This window comes from Zeus faber (genome assembly GCF_960531495.2).
Source record: "Zeus faber genome assembly, chromosome: 16".
Lineage (NCBI taxonomy): Eukaryota > Metazoa > Chordata > Actinopteri > Zeiformes > Zeidae > Zeus > Zeus faber.
In genome coordinates, this window is record NC_137202.1 from 7,335,643 (window position 1) to 7,356,851 (window position 21,209).

A 21,209-nucleotide genomic window follows, 5' to 3' on the forward strand; every position below is an offset into this window, starting at 1 on the left:
TTTTTTAATTATTAAAAGATGAATAGAAAGGTGTACGGTGGCAGAAAAGAAATTGGGGAAACGCCGTGTGCAAAGCAACATTTAATGCTTGAAATCGTGCTTTCAATTGTGACCGTCAGACTCGGATCGGAAATAAGGAAGCACTTCATCTCTTTTTACGATCTATTTTAGATATGTGGCTTTTTCCATCAATTTACGATTTCATTTTTTTTTTTTTCTTTTTTTTGTTTTTCTATTTGGGGACTTCGCCACTGTAGTCCCATTACAGCGGTGGGAAAACTGCAGCTCCCAGAGTCCTCCGCGGCACCATCCATGCGCCGCAGTCAATCAGCTGTTGAGGCAACTGCTGACTATCTCGGCACAAGGGCAGCTCGTTTGTCACAAACCCAGACGAGGCGACCAGAAATAGCTTTATTTACAGAATCCCTAAAGGTGAACGATAAAGGTAATGCGATCTTCACGTCAGGCAACAACAACAACAACAACAACAACAACAACAAAAAAAACAACAAACAAACAAACAGACGTGAGACCTGCATGTTGTTGTGCTTGGTGTGTGGCTCGGGCACAAATGGATTAGAGGAGTTTTAGCGCAACGCCGCCGCCACCGCCGCCGCTGCTGCTTGGATATACCGAATTTCCAGACCCGAAGCGGGGATACGGGCGGTGTAGAACCGCGGTGAAATGTCGGGCGTGTTTGTCGTAAGCGCTATTCGGATCCCCGGTGTGTTGACGGGGCTACTTTGATGACCTTGGGAACGCAGCGCTTCGGGGTAGAAAAAATAAGGATTAACCGGTGTAGTGTGTTCAGTCCAACCTGCAGCAAAAACCCCAATCACCGTGTTGTGGGAACCGCAGTAATGTGGTATGTTTGTTATTAATGCTATTTCAACGTGTGTTGGCTATTTCTATTTAAGGCCTTTTTTTATATATACTATGCTGCATGATTTATTTTCTGCGGTTACAATAATAGACTAAACAAGGTTCTAATCAACCTTTACTTCAAACCTTCCGTTTTGCTTTGAAAGTGGCCTACCATTTATTAGTATTCCTATAAAAATATATAGTTTATGATTGAAATTACCACCTTGCTGAATGTCGCGTAGCCCCGGCAGGCTATAATATCAATATTCCATTTAATTTCCCAAATAGCAGCTGAGATAATATCTGAAATTGTGCGAGACTTGAAAGACATTTCGTTGAAGTGGAAAAAACGAGGTAAGCTCATGTAGGTTTTTTCCCTACACCTTTTCGATTTGCATATAAGAAACTCGTTTAAAGCATTTTGAGCTCACAGGGTGGAGCTTTCTGCTATGTTTGACTACAAATTACCATAGGTTGGGTTAGGTTTCTGCTTGCCAGTATCTGCGTGCTATCGTGTAACAGTGAATAGATAGGTAGATAGTATATATACTATAACGTATTCTCGGTAGATGGACACGGTAGTGTAACAAAGAGTTAACAATAGAGATCTACAGTATGCTATAATAATGAGCATGGATCTCTGCTTGAGAATAAAGTGGCCCTAGTGCGTCACATTCTGCCGCGCGTCGTCGCAGAGGCGAAACGGGGTGAGATGTAATAAAGACCTTAAATGACGGTTTAGTGTCGGGGCGAGGTAGAAGGTCTTTAACCTTGTCGCGCGATAGCACTATTTATTGACGTATGCAAATGACCATAGGGGAGGTCCTTGGGGTGGGGGTGGCGGGGGGGGGGGATTCCGTTTCACGTTGCAGCTCAGAGTTCCTGCGTGGAGGAAAACGAGACGTGGCGAGTTGTGGTGAATATCGGCAGCACAGGCCCGTTCGCTCCGCGGTGATCGGTGCAGCGCCGGGTTCAACGGGTGAAGGGGGGATCATCTGTGGGAATCTATGAATCATTCCAGCACCCTGTGATGTTTGCCCCCACCCGCCCGCCCCTTCCTTTTCGGCTAAATGGGTGATCAGGAATTTGCCTTGCAGCTGACTGGTTCCTCCACTATATCCCCGTCGAAGTTCTCCTCTCTGCAGTGGCAGCGCAGCGCCCCGGCCAGCCTGGTGTATGATATCATTAATAATAACTCGTCGCCTCTGCTTTTCCCTCTTTCAGCTCAGCAAACCATGCAGGATGATTTACTGATGGACAAAAGCAAAGCCCAGCCTCACCTCAACCATCAGCAAGACCCGACAAGCGTAGACCCTCCCTCCACCCCGACCCCTTCGTCCGGAGCCCCCTCGCCGGAGGACAGTCCGTCTAGCGGGAGCAGCCAAGCGGCTTCAGCGCTCGGCCACACGGAGAAAGCACCGATGGAGTCGCCGATCCTGCCCGGCTTGAGCTTCCACCAGCCGCAGGAGACCGGCGGCGCCCTCTCCCCGTCGTTCGGCAGCACTTGGTCCACGGGAACCACCGCGAACGCCGTGGACGACAGCTTTTTCCAAGGAATACCTTCCGTGAACGGGACGATGCTTTTCCAGAACTTCCCGCACCACGTCAACCCGGTTTTCGGGGGGAATTTCTCGCCTCAGATCGGCTTGGCTCAGACTCAGCACCACCAACAGCAGCAGCAGCAGCAGCAGCAGCAGCCCCAACCCCAGCAGCCCCAACCCCAACCCCAGCCCCAGCCCCAACCCCAACCCCAGCCCCAGCCCCAGCCCCAATCCCAACCCCAGCCCCAGCCTCAGCCCCAGCCACAGCAGAGGAGGTCCCCCGCCAGCCCCAACCAGGGCCCGTTCCCCCAGCGGAACGCGTACCAGACCATCATGAACAGCAAGGGGTCCCCGTCCTCCGCCTCGCCCTCCGCCTGGAATAACCACCAGAACGCCGCCTGGAGCACCGCCGCCTCCAGCCCCTGGAGCGCTCTGCAGGCAGGCAGGGACCCGCGGAGGGCGGTGGGCGTCGGGGTAGGGGTGGGAGTCGGGGTGCCGTCTCCCCTGAACCCCATCTCCCCCATGAAGAAGCCCTACGCCGGGAACGTCATCGCGCCCCCGAAGTTCCCCAGAGCCGGACCCCTGACACCCAAGTCCTGGATGGAGGACAGCGCCTTTCGCGCGGACAACAGCAACAGCATACTGCCTTTCCAGGTAAGCTCTATATAACGCCGCGTCCATCGTAATCTACTGTATATATGAACAAGGTGGTTGCTTAATGTTATTTACTTTTTGATCTTATTATAGGACACTTTATGATATTTTCATATATTATTTCATATTATAATTGATCGTATTATATCACAATGATTTGTGGAATTCGGCTTGACAGCAACCCGGTAGATGGGGCGCCGTGGTTGTCAGTTATTATCCCAATGTCATTTCATCTACGCACTGTTGTATTTATTTGGTCCAATTTGAGCAAAAGGGGGGGAAAAAAAAGGTGTTGACATGACTGCCATGGTTGTGATGATGACCAAGACACCGTGTTTTGTTTTTTTGTTTTGGTTTTTTTTCTAATTTGACTGCGGTTTTTAACACGAAATGGTTAATTTCCTGTTTAAAGGACTGAACGCGTGCGTGTGGTTGGCTGAGGCGTTGTAAGTGGGCGGGGCTTACACCTCCAACGCAGTAATTGAATTCAGATAAGATAAAGATACTTTATTAATACCCAAAGGGAAATACTTAATAACACTAAGTATCGCTGCTTTTATGCAAGGCCTCGCCTTACTGGTAGAAAGTCGGCTTTTGAGGTATGATATTTCAAATGATATATAATGAAATATAATGGTGTAATACTGTGGTGAGCGCACTGAGATGTTGTTTTTATTATTATCACATATTATATCATTGATATGTTTTTATATAGCATATATATTTGTTTAACATGATCAACCACGTGCCACGGGGGGTGATATAATATTAACAGCATGCAAGAGAGAGTTCACTTAAAGTGAGTAGGGAAAGTATCGAGTAGGAAGTATCAAAACACCTGATACCAGGTTAAAACTGAGTACTTGTATCAGAGAACATGCACATTGCCATCATTTTCGGACTCCAAAAGAGGGTAAATAGGTCGATGCTGCTCAATAAGACTAACAGATCATTGGTACTATGAATTGCTAATATATATATTTTTATATCCAGCCTCGGATCCTATGATATCTTAAAAATAAATTTTCCAATATTTCCCTGAACAAATATGTATAAAAAATACACCAAATCATTTCATGAACCCATAGGGGAGCCACTGTGTGTGTGTGTGTGTGTGTGTGTGTGTGTGTGTGTGTGTGTGTGTGTGTGTGTGTGTGTGTGTGTGTGTGTGTGTGTGTGTGTGTGTGTGTGTGTGTGTGTGTGTGTGTGTGTGTGTGTGTGTGGACAAAAATGGGTGGTACTTTATTTAGATAGTCCATCTATAGACACTTTACATCTTATCAACAGTGTGTCAGTAACCTGTCAGCAGTCTGTCCGTTGACTGTCAGCGACTAGTAAGATAACCCAATACCCCCCTGAGATGCTCTACTGCTGGAGGTGCTTTCTATTGATAATTCTCATAGTTGTCATATTGTGTGGAAATTTGTAAAATTCTTCAGTGATTTTGATCCTAAGATCAATCTTAAAACACATTAAAATGGTGCTTTTATGCCTAAAAAAAATGTTTTATACTTGACTGTGTTTCAATCTGCATTTCCTGACTCTCTGGCTGCCTCCACCGAGTTTCTGTTGTTGACCTGGCCGGCGTGCAGAGGTAGTTATCAGCAAGACGCAAGGTCACAGAAGGCCCCATGATTCGACATTCAAGATGTTTACTTATTACATACAAGCATACATATATGCAGTGAAATGCCACCCTGCATAGAGCGCCATGTCTCCCAAAGTACAAGACTCAGGGAAATGGCTCAGTGGAGCTGGCCACAAGTCTGTTATCCAGACAGCTGGTGCCAGGTGTACATGTTGTCGCAGCACACACATTACCCAAGATTATTTCAAAGTCGCAGATGGGCGCAGGGCAGATTTTGAGTTCCATGTGCTCTGACATGTGCTGTTGTTGGCCGCAGCTTAAAGGGCGAGGAATGCGAGGAATTCAACTTTACATGTCCGTGTGAGGCTTAAAAACAAAGTCACATGAGCATCTCGGGAGACACCCTCATCTGTGTCGATAGCAGGGGCAACTTTTGTCTGAGCTTTTGGGATCTCTATCCCTTTGTATCAGGTGTTGGGTGTTAGCTGCGAGCTGACTGACAGGCAACTTCTGCAGTCAGGTCGCCATGTAGAACAACAGGTGTTTATTAAAAAATCTGAAGGTGTCACCTCTAGACTTTTCATCTTATCCTATCCTGTGTTGGAAACATGTATCATCTAGCTTGCTTGCCTCTCTTATCTCACGATGGATTATTTTTTCACAGTGTGAAGTGTATATATATTTGACTTGTTTATTATTATATTTGACAATTATAAACCACTATATTTTAGAATGTGAAAAATGTACCGTTGAGCAGAAATCCTTCTAGACACAAATGCCTTAATGCCCTATTAAGCGCACATGTGCTCACCTTTTGTATGTTAAATAGTAAAGAATAAAATAACCCCTCATAAATATCCATAATGCTTGCTTTCTCATCTAATAATGACACTTTCACTTAACCTCGCTTGGGTGTTTATGGGCCAGGACAAGAGATGAAGTGGAGCACAGTCGAGATGGCCTGCGTTCCATGTGGCACATCTCTCACGTATGTGGCGTGTTAACGTTGAGTTAAAACCCGTAACGAGAGGGGCTGGTTTACAAGGGTCCGGAGAAGATGCAGCAGCCCCTCAGATCATTTCACTCCAGCCTGCTGTGCCCACTCGCCGCGCTCAGCCCTACCCCGCACCGTGCACATTTGTGTGTCTGTGAGAGGGGAGGGGAAGGGGGGAAAAAAAAGCTCAGCGTTTTAAGTGTTTACCGTTTGTACCAAGTGGGCAGATTTTTATCTGCGCTGTGCTGCCGGCTACAAAGTAGCGGGGAATAACGCTTTTGAATGCTCAGCCGAACAGGCAACAATGGGCCCTGGTGTCCAAACAATATGGCCCCGGGCCCGGACAGAGGACACAGGACACAGCTGCCAAGGCCGGCCCCCAGATCAGGCTTCCACTGTCAGGCATGCGGGCCAGACTTTCTCTCTGACCTTACCTTTGGCACACATGTCCTGCTCATAAATGTATATGCCCACTGATTCTAAACATATCGTCAACAGTCAGTTCTTCACCGACAAACCCTTTTGATGTCGTGTCACCTATACAGTCTCACATAGACCGTGCTGGGGTTCACAAAACCAGGAAATTAGCTCTGAGAGCTTCTTTAGCTCATGGGGCCAAATGCATACAAAATGGAATTCGGTATTTCTCTATTTCAAATCTATATGGAATCCCTCTGTGCCACATCAGAAATACGAACACTGGATTTGATCTCTTTTAAAGATACAAAATAATGGCCAGGGTGCTCCAGTTCCACCCTCTGAAACTGATGCAACAATACCTGGGTGCTGTCGCTACATGCAAGGAGCTGGTTGTGCCACTGCTCTGATAAGCCCTTGAGCAAGGGACCCAACCGTAATTTCAACAACAAGGATTAATGCAAATGCATGCATGTATGCAAGTTTCCAATGGTGGATGGATAGAGATAGATGGAAATAGTCTCCTTGCGACTACAGAGTTGTAGCATCGCTATGTTTAAAAAAAATAAAATAAAATAAAAAGAAAAGTGTACACGGAGCAAGCGAGGAATCAATTTCTCTGACAACAAATCCTGTCTCATGGCCACCCACCAGTAGAACATTTCTAGGGGAGGCACTGAACATGCATTTAATATTCACACCATATCTGTCATATTTACACCCTCGCAACATAAGGTTAGACTGGGGTCGAAATCTGTTACTTCAGCTCTTTATTCTTATTCTGTGCGCACAGTACTTTTGTGGTGCCAATGATTGTATTTCATTTGCATCCATAACAACGTGACTTTCTTCTTCAGGTCATTGTTTTGTCCACATGGATGAATCTAACCTTGAGTTTTTTTTCCTCTTTCGTCTGTGTTGCAGGACCGAAATCGGCCCTTTGATGCATTTAGCTTGCACTCATTGGAGAATTCCTTAATGGATATGATAAGGACTGACCATGACAAAGGTAAACCACACCCTGCCGGTGGCCCACCAATGACTATCGCTGATATTATATGGAGGAATCATTTTGCAGGTTAGGAATATTCATATGTTCATGCTTCTACGATTATGACGGGGTTGTTTTGGCTTCATGGGAACATCGTCTCTTGGTGCATTTTTAATTTTGATTTTGCTCGATTTGCCCCATTTACCAATTCAGGATGGATCCTGCTTTTTCACATTTATAATGATGATCTATTAACACTTTCCTTTACCTGCAAAAAATGTTGATAATCTGTTTGATTATTTTAACTGAAGGTGCTTTCACACATGCCCTGTAAACCTGAAATGATCAGGACTTTACCCGGATGAGCTGCATGTGTGAAAGCAGCATGAGTATTTTCGTTGTTCCTGTCCTCTTTCCATCCTTCCTGAATGCACTTTCTTGCTTAATTCAATTAGTTACCATGTAAGTTATCATGCAATGTGTTTTTCTATCTTAGATAATCTTTCTTTTTTTAAACATGAATTTGTTTGTCATTGACATTTTGATGTCTGGTTAAGAAGTAAGTGTAAGATTCTCAAATGATTTGACTGGGTGAGTAAACAACCTTAAATGGCAATACATTTCTTAATGTGTCTGCCTTTTTACTAAGCATGGAAAGTATTCCATATGCAGAGCTGAAGCAGAACAAAATGATAATTCAAATTACTAATGATAAAGAAGGATAATATTCTACGTTCACTTACCTGTCGCTCACTCTCACCAAAGCAAATCTGAGTGGTAAAAACAGTAAATATTCCGATTGGACTCGAAGGTTCGCGTCATCCACTCGCACGCAGGCTAAATTGATAAATCTATCACAATTCAAAGCAGTCTTATGTAACTTTTGGTATTTGGGGTTTTGGCGCACCTACAGTTTCTGAGCGCAATTGTACTTTTACAAAACTGTCGTAAAACCCCGTCCTGTTTCCATTAAGAAATGTGTTTTACCGGATAAATTTGAACCTTATCGGTCACGTTTCAATAACAGTCTATGTTATAAACACAAATATAATGTACACCTGGGTTACAGCGCCCCGTTCACGGACCTCGCCGCTTCAGCGAGCACTCACTCCGTGGCTCAGGGGCGAGACGCAGAGAGATAGGGGGCTGGGGGCAAGGCCCGGCCCCCTGCTACCGGTGTGTGTACCAGATGTGCTCGGCCTGGCAGATCGGCTTGCACGCGCGAACTAGAGGGTGAAACAAACCCCGTGGCACAATGAAAATGAGGGCCGGCGAGCTGAGGTGCGGGTGCCGTGCGCACCGCTGGTCCGTCTCGTCCACGCCGTCGGGGAGGTGGAGCGGCCACATTTTGTATGAGCTTTATTACCGGACATTTTGACCGGCAAGTTTATAATGAATCTTTTTTTTTTTTCTTCTTCTTTTTTTTTTTTTTTAATATATATTTTACCAGCCAAAAAGCCGGAAATTACTGGAGCCAAACATCAAGGAAGTGACGTGGTACCATAAAGTGTAACGCACGTTTCACTTAATCGAACCGAACCCAGAAGTTACATAGTGCAAGAAGAGGTGTTCAGGGGGGTCGGTGGGAATGAAAGAGGTGCCATTCTCCATATTATTAGTCAGTGTACCATCAAAAGGATTCTGAAGCTGTTATTTTAAGGTAAAAAAGTTACATAGTGTTGCCTAAAGGTTGTTTATTCACCATGTCAGCAGCTAGAGGTATATTACTTGGAAATCTTACACAGTGCACATTTAAAGGAAACACATGTCTAAAAGGCTCTATATTTGGCCTCAAAATGATGATAAAGTGGTTCTGCTCCTGATCAGCACATATGGAAATTGGAAATGGTGCCATATATCTCGTCTGGTTTCTCTCATACCTGTCACAGTATGGTGGTTAATGGTGATGATGTAAGCAAACACAATGGGGCAAAATATTGTATTGCAAATATTAATATGATTACATTGCAAATGCACTTTAAGATGCAGGCAGATTACAAAATAACAATTATGGGCAAATGCAGAAAACTATGGTACGTGTCTCTGGTTTCTCACCAAGCCTTTTGACTTGGAGGGAAAATTAATCAGATGATAAATAATATGAAAATGTTGGTGGGATCTTCCTTCACATTTTTTTTCTTGGTCATCTACTGTGTGTTTAAAGGCAACTTGCGCTAATGTTTTTCTGGCATAGGTCACGTGTCTGTTGTAAAAACTTTGGATCCACTTGGCCCTAAATGGGGCCCCATCAGGTTTGGTGATTTTTTTTTTTTTTTTCCTCTCTCTCTCCCCCTAACAATGGAAAGATTGGGGAGGGAGAGGCAGAGTTGAGGTTGACATATAGTGAACGGAGCCTGTTGCTTTCTCATGCGTAGAGTCTGTTTTCCTAATCTTGTGTTGAGAGAGCATTGTTTCAGCAAAAAGGTCATCCTGGCCTGGCCTGACTTCACTGGCTTGGACTCAGAAACTCCTGTGAACCTTCCCTTGTGATTGAATGTGAAATATAAAGAGCAAGATAGATAGGAAGGGAGACCCAAACTGAGGAGGCACGCGGGATTGAGTACTGGAGAAGTAGACATCGAAATGAACAGGGTTGGTGGGGGGGGGCAAGGCAAAACGTAAGATATGGATCTAGAGGCCAATTGACGCACAGACCTGGGTCTATGTTCGTGCGTTTTGGGTTCCTTCATTTCCATTTTCCCCTCATTCAAGATGCCTCGTTCTATGTGACACATGGTCCCTCTTATGTGGGTGCTACATAAAGCAGGGTCCGCGTACTTCACCTCACAAGTCATTTTGGGGTCATGAACCGCAGGCTGAAAACTGCTTGTCAAGGCTCTAAACCCGCTGAATTGGTCTAGCCGTTCATTACCAATCCAATTGCCCCACCCGCTACTGTTCCATGACAGGCATTTTTTGCATACTTCTCATTGTGACCAGAATACTTGCTTTCCCCTCTGGTGTGTTTTCGTCCCCGCGTTGTTTATGTGCACGGATGAGGAGGGGCAGCGGTGGCGTAATGAGAACGAAAGTGGGGGGTGGGTTTTCTCAATGCTTGTTTAAGAGGAAGTTGTCGTAGTATGAAAGGGTGTATGTGACAAGGGAGGAACCTGCGTCAGAATGACAAGGCTTCCTGGTGATCCTCTCAGACTGGTCTTTAATCATAGAAGGAACCAGAGGTTTGTTTTTTTTGTTTGTTTTTTTTGGGGGTATTTTTCTGGGGGGGGGTTGAAGGGGGCAGGAAAGGGGGAGCAGGGATGTGGCAGTGTCCCAAACAAACAAGCCCCTTTTTTTCCCTTCACTTACTACTCACACTGTATGTCGTTCCTGAACTGGGTCAGCTGAGCTCACGTGTGGAGAGCACCCACCCCACCCTCCGACCCATCACCACCCCCCAGCTCACGCAGGCACACACAAACACTACAGATCCTCCCAACGGCCTGGAAAAACACCAGCAGTCTGACAACAGCCCCCATCACTGTAGCTCGGCAAAAACCGCGGACACTCACGAAGAAAGCATAGCCTGCACATACAAATGGATTCTGGCATGCAAATAAAGTCTGAGGTTCCATGCAAAGCACTTTCTTTTTCACACACGCTCTTTTGAAGCTGTTAGTTGCGTCCTTAACACTGACATGGTACCAGTAACAGACATGGTACTCTTTCATTGATGCCCACTACTTAATTTAACCATTGCGGTTTATTCAATTAGTTGAAGTCGAAGTAGCCCTCAGCGCGGCTCAGTCACTTATACGGAACGGCATACACACACAGTTGCTTGCTAGTCTGCCTCACATGATCTGAACCCGAGTCTCCATTATAGTTGGTATTGTCTCGGTCTGTGGGACAGGATTGGACTGGGTTGAAATTGCTTGGCTTGTGCTTTAATCACCATACTTTGCGGGGCATGCTGAGCAACGCACTCCACAACAACTCCCATTTGTTCTGAAAGACTAATGAGTTTAGGTTTTTGCACAAGAAGCCTTTCATGGTAAAGGATCTCTTGACTGTGTCATGAGGTTGCACTTTCAGGGGCTGTGTGTAGGTTGGCAGCATATATGAAGCACAATATTATTGCACAGATAATAGTTATAGGCCGTAAATTTGAAGTTGCCCGGGGACGTCAAACCGCAGTGATATTTGCAAGCTTGTTGACAAGAGCATTGGTCAATGGATAAGAGTTGAAGAGCAGGCTTTTTATCTGGAAAACAAGAAAAGCAAGCAGAACACAGGTCACAACGAGTTACTGTGTGTTGGGCAACAGGTGGTTTTCTTACTGGGGAATGGCTGCTTTTCCAAAACCTTTTTGAATAGTATCACATCCTGAGAATACAATGGCAAACAAGACATTCACCGATCTGTTAATTGTCAGGGTTAGGGCATAAAGCTGTGCCAAGAGTAATGATTGAGTTGGTAACAAATTATTGTGTGTTTGTTACTAAACTTGACACGACTTCAAAATGATAAAGAATGGATTTTTGGAGAAACGCGGGGGGGTCAGTGATGTCTCTGTGTCTTTTTTTGTTTTGTTTTTCTTTTTACTTTCCTGCTGGATCAACAAGGGGATACAGCAGCTTAACCTCTAGGGAGAAAAGGCCGTTCTTCAAAACAGCTGTATGGGCCAAAAAGCTTCACTGACAGGCCGGACTTTACACCCTTAACCGGTTTAGGAAGATGTAGTTAACAGCTGCTGAGAAAATCTTCTAAGGCAACGTTGCCCTTGTACTTTAAACAGTCTATAATGACCAAGGGAAGTGATAAGATGATGTCGGTTGGCAGGGTCAAAGGTGAACTCACGCCTCGCCTTCAATAAACTTCGGAGCGATCTGTTTGTTTTGGTGGAAGATCCATGACTGTTGCAAGCATGACATAAACGAATGCCGTCCACAGCGCTAAAGAAAACAAGTCGGGACTTGTTCTGCCCCTGAAATAGTTTTGTTTTTTCACTCCCTAGAAGTCACAAGTCATAAAAATGTTATTCCAAACACATCCATTGCAGCCAGGTTCTGCACTGGGGTTCAATATGAGCCTGCAAAGTTAACCTAGGGGCTCAGACCACACCACAGTTGTGGTTTTTGGTATTTATTCTCGCTATTTATTTATGTCTTATTGCTTACTTTTGGTCATTATTCACTGGTAACTGTTACACTGCAGTAGGAAGTCATGACAGCTTGGCTACTTCTGTTGAAGTTGCGGGTAGTGCACTTGTAGTGCTTTGTGGAAGTACGTTGCTGTGCACTTCATCTTTTATAAGTTGTTTTATTCCTTGTTGGCCTTTTTTATAATTTCTAGAGATGCACCAATCCACTGTTTTTCAGTTCCAATACATATGTGCCGATACTGATTTAGACACCAGAGCTCTTTTTTATTATTATTACAGTATTGTTGTTTAGGGCTGAACATATAACTCTATTATCCCATTCAAATTTATTTTTGATATTCGAATATTTTCAAATTTTTAATGCTCAGATTTAGCACCTGGGGGGGTTACGCACGGTCCGCAGCTCTGATCAAAGCAATCTTTTCTCCAAACAAAGCAAATAAAAACTCTAGATGTATTTAATTTACTCCGTTCCCTGCTGCTGCTCTGCTGCGGAGCAGGTCATAGATCGCCCCTGAAAAAATCTCGCCCACGTTCTCACCACCCGGTGGCAAATGCCCCGCAGTCCGGCGCGGTCCGTGAACCCCTGCACTGGAGCACATTCCGTCGGTCATGCTCGGATTTCTTTCCCACTTTCATCGCCACATCTGTAGAATTACTGGACATTCTGGTCAAAGGCGCACTCTCCCTTTTACACACAGTGAAACACGGAGGGAAACTCGCTGGTGCGCTCGTGCGTCTTCACCCACGCGGACTTGGCACATTCTCTCTAATCTGCGTTCACTGTGCAACAAACTGGATAAAACTTATATTGAACATTACTGCTCATCACATGTGAATTGATTCGCTTACGTCAGCCAAAACATTTATAGTCAGTTATTTATTTGTTAAAAAGAAATACACAATCTAATGTCAATTTCAGTTCAAATATTTATATATTTAATATTAATAGTAAGTGTTGGTGTTATCCTTTATATTTCATTTCTATTCGAATATTTAAAGAAATAACACCAACTCTAACTGCCAGTTCCTATTTGCGCATTGTGCTTTACAGGTTAATTATTTGCCTTGTTGAATTCTCGAGGAGGATGACCATTATATTAGCAAAATAAAAGGGTCGGTTCATGGTCCAGCGCAAACTATAGAATAGAATTTTGATCGGCACGCGAATCTGCAACTTCATTCCAATATCCGATGAGTGAATGCCGTCAGTATTGACACCCGATACTGATATTGGATTGTTCCCACCTCTAATAATTCATAAAAAACACATGATGACACAATGTGAACTATTGCTGGGCAGTTGAATGTGCCTCTCATCCCAAGGTAAAGCCTTTAGGATGTGGTGCTAGACCAAATACATTTCCTCTCCAAAATGATGGAGTGGCAGTTCCACCTGCTACACGCCACCCAAGTGGCGTTTCCAGACGCCTCCGACACAGACACACAGGCAATGGGATTGAAAACACAAACTTTATTGTAATGAGTAAGCTAGGTGGAACAAGCCCAGAACAGATGGAAAACATGCTATGACAAGAGGTGTGTGTGTGTGTGTGTGTGTGTGTGTGTGTGTGTGTGTGTGTGTGTGTGTGTGTGTGTGTGTGTGTGTGTGTGTGTGTGTGTGTGTGTGTGTGTGTGTGTGTGTGTGTGTGTGTGTGTGGGGTTTACCTGTTGCTCATTGATTTCTCTAACGAGCAACAGTCGTACAGCCTTCCTGGGCCCAATTACCTCGACCTAAGGCAGGTGTGGCTGCTTAAACCATACCACAACCAGGTTTAATTTCTCAATGTCAAAGTGAATAAACAATGCAAATGTTTTGGTCCTGTCAACCTTCACTAGGAAAGATAGAAGTAAGCCACACCCACAGACAGGACTACGCAAGCCATCTGGTCACCAGATTTTGTAACATGTTGCTGTCCTCCCTGACCGTCCCGGTCATGTGTCTGTTATGTGCAAAACACACACCTACCTCTTATCCGAGTTTAGTTTTATTAATTGTTCTCCCCCCTGTCAACCCTTTGCTAGAATGGGGTTGTTAATGAAAGTTTATTTGACAGTAGCCAGCTAGTTTGTGTCTTGACACTGACTGCTGTGACCTGTGATGACCTACTTCACCGTAGGGTTTACATTTCCACACCACCCTGCTGCCACACTTTCTCTCCCCTCTTGAAAAAGCCACTGGGCCTTCCTTTCAGAGGCAGTGATTAGGGAACTCTGATTCCATGCTTTAATGTGGAACGGCGAGAATATAAACTTGGTGGTGGCCGTGTCAGTGGTGCAGGGGTGGGTTTAAATGTGAAGTTATATCTGTGATCTAAGATGCAGAACTCTAGGAAAGGTTTTACAATAACTAGAAGCGAGAATCACTTTGATACAAAACTGAATTCAACCAACCGAATATCGTAGTCTCAGATGAGGTCTCATACGTCTATATGTGTTCTGTTGGAATGATGGTCCAAAAAGGTAATTCATGTGAAATTGAAGAAACAACTGTCTACTTGGCCAAGATTTCTCCGGCACCTTTAACTGAAGTTTCAGTAACTAGAGTTAACCACTTACTGCAAACCCATTCTTCTCCGTAGCCCAGTGAAGTAGTCACAGTGAGGTCATTATCCGGCCTATGAATCGATCGACATAAATTAGGTGGAATTGCTGCCCATCCTATGCCAGGCGGGGGTGAGGGGAAGACGAGACTCTCGGTTGTGGAAATGTCACAAGCACAGCAGCACCCTGGCCCCTAAGGGCATGCCACTCAACACCAGGGGGAAGCAGATGGCACATGCCCAGAGCTATTTTAAGCCTTTAGCAGCGCAACTGTCTCCCCATGTCACGCAAATTGCTGATCTAGGGAAACGGACAGGCATGCATGAAAGCTTTTATAAAAACATAATCTTTTCAGAGGTGTTCATCATGTCATTGGCGCACCCCTGCAAAAATGTGATGTCACGATGGTGTCTAACTTGGTTAGACGCTACGGCTTAAACTGTTTAAAGGCAAAGGGGCCTTTAAGAGAAAGGGTGTTAGAAATCAAGTACTGCTTGGACAGGGAGCATTCAATGTGTTGATAAATCCTCAGTTTGAACCTCAGGGCTCATAGTGTCTTTGCTCTGTACCAATATAATTCATTTTCCACCTAATGATCCTCTGGAAACAGTGTAGGAGGCTTGTCTCCCAAGTACAGTACTGTCACGTGTCATGTCTAGGTACAAATACATACTGTATTTGCATGCATGTGTGAGTTCTTTATTGTATTCATGTATATTGTTTGTGTAGGCTTGTAGGGTCTTTGTATAGGCTTGTACAGTCTTTGCGTGCCCCACTAAGCCCTGCTTTTCCCATGGATTATGACCAGCTGAGAAGCAAATGAAAAACCACATGTTTAGCAGAAAGGCAGTCTCCATCTCCCTGCCTGTATCAACTGGTGTTTAACCAGATTTGCTAACTTCTAACTCCACAGTGGTTTCCACAGATCCAGGAGAGGTCTTTGCCCTGCCTTCTCTGATCCATGGCCAGGTTTTGAAACCCCTTGCATGTCGTCCTATTTTCACCAGACAAGCTTGCAACATGCAAGCGCTCAGTCTCTCAGAGCCAATGCAGTTCAAAGACATGCCCCCAGCATCACAGGTAGCCTATTAAAATGAGTTGCCTCCAAAGTGGAGGAACTGGCTTTGTCAGCTGGACAAACCCAAGTTGTGAGTCTTTCACTGTTTGTCAGCTCATCAACGTATAATCCGTTCTAATCTAAACAAACGGCTGCTTCACATTTATTTGACTCAAGGTACCCTGTCTGCTTACCCATGTAATTGTTGCTAAAAAGCTGCTTTAGGTATATTTTGAAGGAGGGCCCCTACTTTTGAGTTATCAAGGATTAAGGGTGTGCCTCTGTGACAGCCATTGCAAACAACGCCGATGGTGGATTGCCAGTATTTAGTCTTGAGCTGGTCACTTAAGACTGTCTTGGCTCCAGGTATATCTCTGTGATCTCTGCCATAGAAGGTTCTATGGCAGAAACAGATATTTGTTAGATGAGGAAGTATGTTGTCTTTAGTTTTTGTGACCTCTCGAGAAAAAAAAACATGACCGGCCCTTGTGACATGCACTCATTGTCACCAGGGCCATATACACACCCTGTCAAATTCCAAGCACTATAGCTGTCATTTTTTGTGTTATGCAGGATTTGTCAAAGACAATGAATTGCCTGTTTCCATCTTTTCTTTTTTGCCTCCATTTAATGTAATTTCCTTTCATAATGTACACTATTGTTCATTCATTTACTGATTAACCTTTTCATTTGGCAACCTTAATTTCATGGCTTAGAATAGGAAGTACCACAAAAATGAGCTGGCAGCTGGCTGTGTTTTCTGAGTCATTTCCATGTTTTCTCCTTTTGTTCACACTTCTTTTTCTTCTTCTACAGGACGCATGGGCCTGAACTTTCACCATCCGGGAGCAGACCACATAATGCCATTGAACAGTAAGTCATGTTTTAATGTAGGGCCCCTTTGGTCGCCCGGACTTAATATTTATTTTCAGTTTGGCAGATCAAAGTATCGCCAACTGATAAGGAAACTAACAATGGCACACATCTGATGTCGTGCGCCATGCATCATGTGTGCCACAACCATGTGTACATCAAGCCAGGGGACCCATGCCAGTGCACCAGGTGCACAGTTGCTCACCCTTTGCTAATTCCTCGATTCACTGCCAAGCGTCGCCCCCCCTGACACCGTAAACCTAGGACAGACCTTCTTAGCACAGGGGAAACACAGCTGACCCCGGAGTAGCACTTCTAAAAATACAGTCCCCTCCGACCTGTAAGACTAGACAGCCACCCACTCTCTAGTTTGGAGTTCCACCAACCCGCAGATGTCAAACGGCTGTAGTGGATGGGCCAAAGAAACCCAAACCTGTCCCATGTGCTGCCTGGAGGTTATACAGCCAAACAGGGCTGTATGCTTCACTCCGAGCCCAGTGCGGCAACTGCCGAAGAGGTTCTCATTGCCTGTTAAACGATAGCCGTGATTGTGTGTTTTTTATAAGAATGGCGAAGGGGAAAAGGGCAGAGAATTTCAAACCTTCTCTCCCTAAACCCACCCTCACGCTTCCTGTAGACAGTTGACAGTGCTTCTGTGGACCGTGACAGTCAGCGTTGTCCGCTCCTTATTTTGTTCTTTCCGCCGCCGTGTGACTTTCTCCGCCCCGGAGACAGTGTGTCCGAGTGACGCTAAAATGTTGTGTCATAGAGTTGCGCTCAAGCGAGCACCGATCGGCCAAGATCTCTGAAGTCTGTCAGAGTTCGGCGTGTTCCCTCTCCGCTGTAGCCTGTGATGTGTTTAGACAGCAAAGGTTCCAGCCTTGCCGTAGTCTCGTGTGTGTGTGTGTGTGTGTGTGTGTGTGTGTGTGTGTGTGTGTGTGTGTGTGTGTGTGTGTGTGTGTGTGTGTGTGTGTGTGTGTGTGTGTGTGTGTGTGTGTGTGTGTGTGTGTGTCCCCGTTTCCTTCCTTGACATCGTCCCATTGGCCATGAATCTTCTGAGAAACATCTCTGAAAATCTTTTTTACTTTGGGGAAAAAAATATTTACGGCTGATTTACAGCTGATGTTTTTCAAAAGACGGCCTCCTTAATAAGATATGTATTTTTTTTTTTGGCCTGCTTTCCTTCTATGTGTGTGATGGGGGGGTGGGGGCCCTGAAACTGAGCAGAGCAGCAGACGCACATTCATCATCCCCAGAGGATTCACCCAGGCCTCCTCTCCTTACCCCTCTCTGTCTGACTCTCTCCATATTCTATTCCTCTCTCTCTCTCTCTAGCGTCATTCTCCCTCTTTCCTTTTTCTCCCATGGACGACGTTGTTTAAAGCCAGTTGTACATCACACTACAGCTTCCTCCTCACCCATCCTCCCCCTGGCTCCCCCTCCCTCAAACCCCCAGTCGAGTCTCGCACGGCGAGGCTTCTTGACATTTTTTTCCAGACACCGGGCACCTCCATCTCGCCACGGTTGCTAGGCGCTTTTGTCTCCGGCGAGGCTAGACGTCGAGAGGGCAAATGCTGCGGAGCGTCGAGACGGTGCCCGCTCCGGCGGCGGTTTAAACGGAGGCCCAGTGAAAGAAGGGCGATTTCACAGATATATCTCCTTCAAGAGAAGCCAGGGAGGCGAGGCGAACAATGGGACGGTCACAATGGAAGGGCAATATTGTTTTCTTTCAAGAAAGGACAGTCTGCTGTGTGACTGAGTTAGAGGCGAGAAAATGACTTTTTTAACACTTTATTACAGGGAAGACTTTATCCCCCCCCGCCCTAGCCCCCTTAGACACTCACACACACGGGCATGCACTCCCCCGCTGCTTGTTTGGATTGTAGCCTCTTGAGGCCAGATTTCGCCTCCTCTTGGCTTTGCATTTGAGGCACAGCAGGACTCCAATCCCGCCTGCTTTGTGGGGGCTCAGAGACATTGGGGGGGGGGGGGGGAACTCTGAAGCCCAATCCTGAAACAACATGCCGTGTTCTCCCACACGAAACCGGGTTGAATTAGTTCCCTTTTGTCCCCGAAGCACACGAGTTGCGGAGAGCGGCAGAGCCACTCCGACCATCAGTCGCTCTTGATTTTGTGAAACGCGAAATGAAAAATCGACAAGGTTAAAAAGTGCGTGGGATTGTTTTTAAATTGCGCCCACGCAACCTATCCTTCCAGTAAAGTGATGATGGTCGTTCTTATCAGTGATCGGTGTACCTTTGTCCCGTTGTAGATTGAGGTGAACCCAGCCGGCTTATGTGGTCCTCCCCTTTGCCCTTTAACAGTTATCTGTGCGGGGGCTCCAAGGGCTCCCTGTTACCTTCACGCCTCCCCCACCTTCTCCGGTGGGAAGTTTCCACTCGGCCCTGGCTTGGCCTGGCAGATCAGATACCAACTCTTAATGTTTTACCAAAGACCGTGACAATAACTAACCAGCATTCGCTTGAGTCCCAATGTCTCTGGTGCTTTATGGAAGCCACAATCGTGATTAAGCATGGGCGCGAGAAGTTTAAGGACCATTTGAGATTATGATCCCTGGTTATAGCGCCAGGCCACGCTCCAGAATGCAAAACTTGGCCTTTCTTCCTGCCTCACTGCCTAAAATATCCCTCCGTCATCTATAATGTGCAGTTTACCGATGCTGTAATCGCTGCCCCTTCCGTTGCAGGGGCTGAGGTGTGGTTTCACTCTTTACCTGGAGTTGTACTAGTTTTGAGTGTTTTTTTTTTTTTTTGTTTGTTTTTTTTTGTTTTTTTTCATTTTAATTTCCACAAAACCCATATTTGTGTATCTTTTTTCCTGTCTTTCCTTGCCCTGTCCCTCCTACCACTCACCTCTCCTCCACCATTTCTCCTCCTTGTCTCCCACCTCTGCTCATCTTTCCCCACCATATCGACAAGCAGCCAGGAGCTATGGCCGCAGAAGAGGTAATGTGTGGGCATTTCCCCCCGGGTATCCTGCTCGCCGTAATGACGGGGGGATTGGGGAGGCGGTCTAATTGCTAGCTCTCCAACGCCGGAGATTGGGGCGTGAAGCTGTCTAGCGTGTTGCCACTGTCTGCTTTTCATCTGTGCCGTGATTGAATAGAATCCTCAATTAATTTTGCACATCCATTTTTACTTATCATCACCCCCTCCTCCCCCCACACTTTTCATTTAATCCTTTAACCTAGGATGACGGACCATAAATGGGTCAAATTCTAAATTTGTGTATCCTGTTGATTTTGCTTGATGCCAAAATCAATTCTCAATTTGCTGTCTTCTGTGTGTCAGTGTTCTACGTGCCTGTAATGTGTGAAATATACAAAAAAAACGGTGCTTGCTCATTCATGGTAAATGAGTGCAGTCGTCTTCACCGGCTCGCCCCCCATAGCTCGGGTTTCAAGCGTCCATCATATTCGTAACTCGTGCTGGTAATAACCATTGATAACAGCATAGAATGCACTAGATGAGAGCAAAAGTAAAACACTGAGAGTCCCCTGGCATTCCCAGTCCCAGGATTCATGCATGGTATTCCTCCCGCACCGTCATTGATAGTGCCTTACATTCCTGTCTAAACTTTCCCAAATGATGCGGTGCAGTTTGGAGCTTGAATCTACACTTTGAACTGTCCTAAAAATTAGTTGTGAAGCAAGTACACACACCCTAAAGTGATTTTATTTGGCAATGCAAACATGGCTAGTTTCTTTTTTTTTAATTTTAATTAGAAGTGTCTCACTAATGTCTCACCTGTATTCCTTAAGTGAAAAAGGATTTATGCTGCATGACATTTTTTGTCATATGACTGCCATGTGGGGCCTGTGGTGTGTGTTTGCTTTAGGTTCGGTGAGGCCCGCTATGAGTATTAGGTCTTGACTTTTTCTAAGATGAGGGAACCATTTTGTAACGCAGATGGTCTCATTTGTTAAGTATCACAATACTTCACACTACGTCAATCGAACAATACAATAAGGTCATAGGAAAACAGGCGCCTTATCTTGAGTACTGTGACTTTTTTGGTGGTTGCTCAAAGACCGGGGAAGAATGTGATCCTCCTTAAACGGCGGCAATCACAATGTTCCATCAGTCCGACTCCAGGACCATGCATGCAGCTTGATCATTTTATGTGTTTTATTTCATTAGCTCAATCTTGTTTTCCTATAAATTCCATCTCCATTTCAAAACTAATGCACTTTGCTGTACTGCGGGGCCTCTGGGGGTAGAAAAATGAACGACTCAATCAATGACCCTTTTTCTTTTTGTGATTATCCCTAACTGTTGGCTTTTTTTTCCCGGTGATAACCATGAAATGTCAATGAAGGTGCAGAGATGTGGTTTCGTGGCATGTTCAATGTTATCTCGCAGTGTCCAATCGGTTTATTGATGGCGTGATGGCATGGCGATGAAATATGACACTATCTGTTTCCTGCCGCGATGAGAGATGATTTCAGTATTCACTATATCTCCTAAACCCTCCTCCCTCCCTCCCCCTTTCCCTCCCCCCACCCCCCACGCTGTTTTGCCACGTCATTCTCTCCCCCCATCCCCTCGCAAACCCCCCACCTGCC

At 45.4% G+C, this 21,209-nt stretch overlaps 1 protein-coding gene across 1 annotated transcript in view; it reads left to right on the forward strand.

Annotated features, from left to right (window-relative positions):
- Positions 1–312: 312 nt before the first annotated feature.
- Positions 313–21,209, forward strand: part of cpeb3 (cytoplasmic polyadenylation element binding protein 3) — a gene marked incomplete at its 5' end in the record, with an annotated part of 39,699 nt that continues 18,802 nt past the window's right edge. Inside the window, 7 exon segments of the mRNA XM_080016584.1 lie at positions 313–350; positions 352–380; positions 383–445; positions 2,089–3,059; positions 6,983–7,067; positions 16,568–16,624; positions 19,567–19,590. Of these exon segments, the coding sequence (XP_079872710.1) occupies positions 313–350; positions 352–380; positions 383–445; positions 2,089–3,059; positions 6,983–7,067; positions 16,568–16,624; positions 19,567–19,590 (1,267 nt within the window).